Here is a 6891-nt window from a genome sequence, read left to right on the forward strand (position 1 = left end):
AGGGTCTTTTCGTGGGCGGGTTGCACAGAGTTTTCCGGCAGTTAGAATCCGAATCCAGGCTGGTCACCAAACATGAGATCAAAGCCTTCTGGGGCTGCTGCATTGTGGGCCCAGTGTCCCTGCGGGGTGTCAGAGAGCTCATTGAGGGCTCCTGCCTGCCCTCCCATCCTGGCATGTGCCAGGCAGGCAGTGACTCTTCCAGCAGGTAACAGTGCCTGTCTGAGGGCAGGCATGAATCCTCTGTAACGCGGTGCCCTACCCCGCTGCCCCTCACAGCACTACGTAGAATTTTTACAGGGCAACTCTCATTGTAGTAGTTAAGGGCATAAACGGCAGAGGCTAAACTTAGCACAGCTTGCATCGGGCCCTGAAGCTGGCTAGACTCTGGCTTCTACGCGTTCCAAACCCTTCCAGAGCTTGCCGGGCCACTGGCCCGCAGCGTTCTCCTTTTAGGAGCCAACCGCACGAGCCCCCTACCCGATCTTTGCTCCCGAGACAGGGTGTGTGGCGATGTACCTTAAAGATACAGCTGCGGCCGTGGCCCTGGAGAAGGGGCAGCGAAGCTGTCTAGAGACGTGGGAGAACGTGCAGTCGAGGGGAGAGGAGGAAGGCTGAGTGTTTTAGCTCTGAAAGAAGAGCTGGAGGGCAGTAAGCAAGTATGTGGGGAGTACTCGGAGCTGATCAATCCCTTCTGTGCCTATTGTCCCTCCTTTGCGCGAGCTCCAAGTTACCATCAGACTTAAAAGAAAAGAAGCTTCTGGAATGTGCTCCCGCAGGAGGCTGGAGATTTTTGTTGGATTTGACGAGGCAGCCTGACTTTGACCAAGAACATTTGGAAATTATGCAGGCCAGGGTAGAGGTGGTTGAATCTCCTGATTCTGGGCATAAGCCGATCACCAAATAAACATCCTTTCTCTACGTGGCCAGCATGACATGATGCCTCTGGGTGCCTGGTAGGATTTTGCATGCCTCTGAAAGATGCAGCAAAGGCTGCTGATAGAGTAAAGATAGCAGGTTTGGTGGATTCATGGTCCAAGCTGGCATAGCCAATTGCCTGCTAACTAATTCTCTTCCATTGGCTTTCCTATTCCATGGGCGTGTCTTTTTGTGTAGTAATATTCCCTGTAGGGGTTAGTGTTAACTCAGGAGGGTGTTAGGAATCTTAAAAGATGCCCAGATGCCACGTGATGGACATGTTGAAAATGGGCAGAGTAATACTGAAGGGACATTTAAAAAAATGGAGAACATTTAAAAAAAAAAAATCAAAAAAATCCTGTTTTTCAAAATTTCCTAGGAGAATATATAATACACTTCTACTCCGATAGAACGCTGTCCTCGGGAGCCAAAAAATCTTACCGCGTTATAGGTGAAACCATGTCCTATCGAACTTGCTTTGATCCGCCGGAGTGCGCAGCCCCGCCCCCCCCGGAGCACTGCTTTACCGCGTTATATCCGAATTCGTGTTATATTGGGTCGTGTTATATCAGGGTAAAGGTGTATATGGGTGAGAAGCCAAAAACTGAGGGGGAAAAATAAAATTGGAGTTGTGGAAAAGCATTTTAGCTTCTGGTTTCATATATTTTTTTAATGAAAAACTGGAACGTTTTGGCAGGAAACTTTCACTTTGGTCAGAAAGTTCGTTTAAAAGCGTCACCGTTTTTTCACTGAAACAGTATTACCTACTGGTGCTCAGTTGGGGGCTATCGGCCTAAAGCTGGTATTGCTATTGTGTCTAGGAACCTGAGTCATGGCCCAGGACCCCTTGCGTTAGGTGCTGTACAAACACAAAGACAGTCCCTACCCCAGAGAACTATCTAAGTACTATGATGCTGCAGAGCAGTCTGAGGACGGACATGCAGTATAGCCAATTCCTCATGGATGCCTTTTTCCTCCCTTCCCCCCCTAGATCGAGATGGCCATTCTCCGCTTCCCCTACGAGTCCTGGGGTACCCCCTTCCAGCAACTCAAGCAAGTAGTAGAGGAGCCTTCGCCCCAGCTCCCTGCGGATCGCTTCTCAAAGGAGTTTGTGGACTTCACAGCACAGTGGTGAGTGTCTGAACTGAACCCCATCAGTCTCCCGTCAGAGCCTATGGAGGCTTCCCGATGCCGAGTGCTGGTCTCCTGAATCAAAGCACAAAACTTACCTTTACTCTGCCTCGGGACCCCCCCTAAGTCTTCCCTGTCCCCTCGTCCCGAATCACCACTCTCCTGCAAGCTGTGCCGCAAACGCCCCACAGATCGGTTTGGTTTCCTGCCCTGAATCAGCTGGGTCGGCTGAAAAGAAACCGATTGCTCCGCCGCTTTGTACGGTTCACCCTGTTGGAATTTTGGTGATGACTGGTTCAGCTGCAGAAACTCAACCCAGAGCAGCCTGGTGCATCTGCTGCCCAACGCTGCCTTTGGCAGCCACTTAAAATTGGGTGAAGGTTGATTGGGATTTTCAGAGGATAAAGCACATCTCAGCTGGGCTGCACTTCGCGCAGTATTTTAAGCACAACTAGGATCTGCCTTCGGCTCTTAGCTGGGCCTATGATTCTGGACTAGGTATTGGCATGCGGTATCCGTCCTGTTGGGTGGTACCAGACCCTCTCATCTTGGGCATAGCTTGCACGTGCTCTGGCTGTACAAGGTGAAGGGTGAGGTTTTCATGTGACTGATTACCAGGCCAGGAATAAGAACCAGGAGTATTTGTGGCACCTTAGAGACTAACAAATTTGTGTTTGCTTTCCGACACTGCTTTCCTATTTGCCTGCCTAATTGATTTGCTAGGCTCTTTGGTTCAAAGCCAATGCTTGTGTAACCAATGGGAGTTAAGAACTGGTAGTTGCCTAATAGAAAGAAGGGGATGGTGGCTAGCGGTCTCCCACTCCTGGGATGAAGTCACTGTATCATGGACATTTTTTTTTTTCTGTTCCAGCTTAAGGAAGAACCCTGCAGAACGAATGAACTATTTAGAACTTATGGTGAGCGTGGATTTTTATTCTTTGATCTCACAAAATCTTGGCCTGTAACTAAAGCTAAATGAATAGGGGCTGTAAGAACCCAGATAATCTGCTGACCGGCACAGAGGAGGAGCTGTAACACACGCCCATCGGCTGGTTACACTGGCTTCTGCTACCTGTGACGCAGTGGGGTGGACTCCTCCCCGGTGTCTGACTTTGGTCTTTGAATCTTGCATATACTTCGAAAGCAGAGGTCACAAAGTGTGAAATGAATCTGTTCAGCTCAGTGTCATACCGAGATTCAGCCCAGGGCCTCAAACGTGCTGTCTAAAAGGATCAATGTACCAACCTTAGGCATTCTTGTTGTATTTGGTTGTGTGGGAAGAGAGCCACCACAATGTATTGCTGCCTTGGTGACTCCTGCCACAATTGTGTTCAGTGTTGTCCTTCCTCATGCCCAAGCTGACCCCATCCTGGTTCTCGTTGGCAGGAACATCCTTTCTTTACCTTGCACAACACCAAAGAGACTGACATGGTCTCCTTCGTGACAGAGATCCTCGGGGAAGACTCCTAACTCACCAGCCTCGCTGCCACGTACAGTCACTTCAAACCAACGTCCTGGCTTCCCTGCACAAGAGAGAATGAGGACTCATGTTCACGGTGGTTTGCACAAATTGCATCTCCCCTGCCTGTGTTCATCTCCAAGCCAGCTGAGCGCGGGGGCACTCTGTTTTTTATCACCTGTACGCTGAAAGTGACACAGGAAGGACCTTGGAAATTGACACATGTAGTGGTCACTGCCGTTACTGACTAACCCATGGGACCGAGTGGGCTCAGGAGATGACCTGCTAGGGCCAGACATTCCTCCTCAGTTGTGTCAGGGGAACCAGACTCCTGGTATCTGAGTTGAGGAATCTGCTATGCCCGAGGATGGGGCGGGGGGAGTATGAAAGTGCCCTCGCCCACTACCAGTCTGGTTTCGGCAGTGAAGGGTCCAGAGAATATTTGCACTTGCTCCCTCCATTGTGCAGCAGAGCCAAGAGACCCTTCTTGCACTCTCCAGTCTCCTGTCCCTGCCTCTCCGAGACCTGGAGAGGTGGGGAGGGGGGGTCTCTTCCTGAGCCACTGGGGGCCAGAGGGTGCACGGGCTGCTTCCATCAGAGTTCAGTCTTGTTCCGCCCTCCCCACCCAGTACCCTGGCTGCGGGGATCCCACAGGGCTCTATTCAGAAAGGGGTCTGTGGAAATCTGTGCACAGCTGCAGTTTGCTGCTGCTTGTGGAAGAGGTGGCGGGGGGTGTCGTCTCCAGGATCAGAAGTGCGTGGCTCTCGAAGGCCGAGGTGCCCCTCCCTTCCCAGAACCCTCTTGAGGCAAACCCACAAACAGGTCAGGTCTCCCTAGACTGTTACAGTGACACCCCCCACCACCACATCCTCACTCAAAAGCCTGTTCAAACAGTCCCAGCTTGTTCTAAGCTCCTACACCCACGCTCCCTGGGCGTCTGCGTTCCCGTCTCGGATCGGTGACCCGCTTCCCCACTCACACCGGCCAGGGCACCCCTGTCCAAACGGACACAGGCCCATGGTATTTGGGGAGAGGGTTCAACGGGCACCCCTCCCCCAATAAACCGGGCTGGGATTGGCTAGGCAGTTAGGCGGCCAGCTCCCATTGGCAGTCAGTGAGTTAGGTGCCAAAATCCCACCCTCAGCGGGGTTTCAGATGTTCATAGAGGCTATGACTTGTCCCCCTTCCCTTCTGCCCCCTGGGGCTGGGCCCTCCCACCCGGAGCTCAAGAACTGACCCAGCACTGTGACTCTTGTTGGTTTCTGAGGTTGCTTTAATACCTACTCAGTCCTGTGTTAACCAAAAAAAAAATCGATGTAAAGCCAATGATGTGTAGAGGTGGTGTCGGTAATTGTACATTTTGATGTGTATATACAATGGACTTTGTAACTCATTTCCTAGTTTTAATCGAACTAGCTATAAATTAAACCCTTTCCTTGTGGGAGGAAGGGGGCTTCCCCTTCCTTAACAAATCCACTGTGAAAACCGGATGATGGGTCCCCCCTCCCGCAGCCAGAGAAGCCTTTAAATGGGCCAGGGAACGGAGGAATGATCTGATTTCTGCTGTGTGTGATCACAGAATGCACATGCCATATGTGGATGACGTTTTTAAAATGAATGAGTTTTCTGATTTTTTTTTCCCCTTTCCAATACATATTTGTGTGTGCGCGTGTGTATATATATATATGTATATTTTTAAATCCACTGATGAACATACAAATGTATATGTGGCTAGTGGGTTGGTGAATGCTAGCAACTTTCTGGTTACATTTGGGGTGGCCGGGATGGGTCACAACAAGGCCTAAGAATTGTGGGGTTATTTGGGTTTTGTTGGTAAAAATGCATCTTTTTAACCAAACCTCTTTAAAGACCCCTCTTGGAACTTTGTACGTGGGAGATCTGGCTTTCAGGGTGCAGCTCCATTGACTTGTGCTCTGCCCCTCTATAAATCAGGTGCCCTGAGTTCATGGCTCTTGTTTTTCTGCAGAGTCCATCTAAGGGCTTCTCTACAAGGGGAAATTGACGGGAATAGCTCCCCTTGTGGAGACTATGCTGGAATGAGCCACTTTTATTTTATAATAATTAGTGCACTTCCAGAGCAGAGCAGTTAGTCCAGGGTAAGTTGACTGTACTGGAATAGTGTCCACAGTGGTCATTTTACTGCAGAATAGCTGTTCTGGTTAATGTCCCATTTTAGACCATCCCTTCCACAACCAGCGCCGTTTATTGACTGGAGATGGATAAGCCCTACTCTGGTCTATGGTTCAAATAAGAAAGTGATTGAACGCTTTCAGCTGCTCCTTCCTCTCGCCCACGCTGCAAACCACCTGGAACTCTCATGAGACTTGTGGTAGATGCAACTCTACAGGCTTGGGACGGCACCTTTTGCTGCTGTGCTGTACGATTGTATTTTTCCTTGTTGGTTAGTTGGGATTGTTTTATTTTGACTTTGAGCTCTTTTCCCTCCTTTATTTTCCCCCCGGGTGTTTTGGGGATTGGCTATCGTTTATTGCGTGGGTTTTGGATGCCTTTCACCTTGCCCGAAAGAGCCCTGGCTCTGGTTGGATTCCAACTCTCCTCCTGATGGCATGGGAAGGACTTTCCTTCTGCCTTTGTATGGGGGAATCCCATCGGGGGAGCAAATCTCGCACCCTGTGACTGACATAATGCCTAGGTATTGTTCTGACTGCCTGCACCGGGAGTAAATCTCGCTCTGGGGTATTTCAGCTTTACCGTTCCGTTTTCTTCCGCTCCAAGGCCTTTATTCTTCTGGCTCTGTTGCTTTCCCTCGGAGGATTGGTGGAAGAACTCCAAGTAACTGCTTGGAACCCAGCTGAGCTTGGAGAGAGAGAGAGAATTGTTGCCGTGGGAGAAGGCCCTCTCACCTTGTGCTTACGAGAATGGTCTGTAACCATTAACTTGGTCATTGTTTTCAATAAAATAAGCCCCCAAACCGATTTCTCAAGAGCTTTTCTTGGAACATCAACACTTGCTCATTCCAGCTGCCCCTAACAGTTGTCCATTTTCAGTGTTGGAATTGGTATTGAAACAAATGAAGTGTATTACAGTAATGTCCCCTCCTGTTGGAGCTGAGCCCTGTGGTGCTAGGTGCTGTACAGACATATGCCAAAAGAGAGCTCCTGCCCCAGAGATTGCAGTCTTAGTTTAACACATGACAACATAGCCAGGCAACAAACGGGGAAGGTCAGGGCAACAGCAGTGTACACCGTGTGTAGAGGTACTGGTATAAGCAGTGTTCCCTAGTGGATAGAACACTAAAGTGGGATTCAGGAGACCTCTGTTCTGTTCCTGGCCTGCTGAGGGACTATGGGCAAATCACTTTGCCCTTCCATGCCTCGGTTTCCCCACCTGTGCAGTGGGGATAG

General features: G+C 49.9%; 1 protein-coding gene across 4 annotated transcripts in view; it reads left to right on the top strand.

The window, feature by feature from the left end:
• MAP2K3 (mitogen-activated protein kinase kinase 3) overlaps positions 1 to 6462 on the top strand; it is a 51869-nt gene extending 45407 nt beyond the window's left edge. For all 4 annotated transcript variants that reach the window (XM_034783256.1, XM_034783257.1, XM_034783254.1 and 1 more), the window contains exons 11-13: positions 1907 to 2046; positions 2918 to 2963; positions 3433 to 6462. In XM_034783256.1, the coding sequence (XP_034639147.1) occupies positions 1907 to 2046; positions 2918 to 2963; positions 3433 to 3516 (270 nt within the window). In that variant the 3' untranslated portion in view covers positions 3517 to 6462. The remainder of the gene's footprint in view (positions 1 to 1906; positions 2047 to 2917; positions 2964 to 3432) is intronic.
• Positions 6463 to 6891: the final 429 nt, after the last annotated feature.

Source organism: Trachemys scripta, chromosome 10 (assembly GCF_013100865.1).
Source record: "Trachemys scripta elegans isolate TJP31775 chromosome 10, CAS_Tse_1.0, whole genome shotgun sequence".
Classification (NCBI taxonomy): Eukaryota; Metazoa; Chordata; order Testudines; family Emydidae; genus Trachemys; species Trachemys scripta.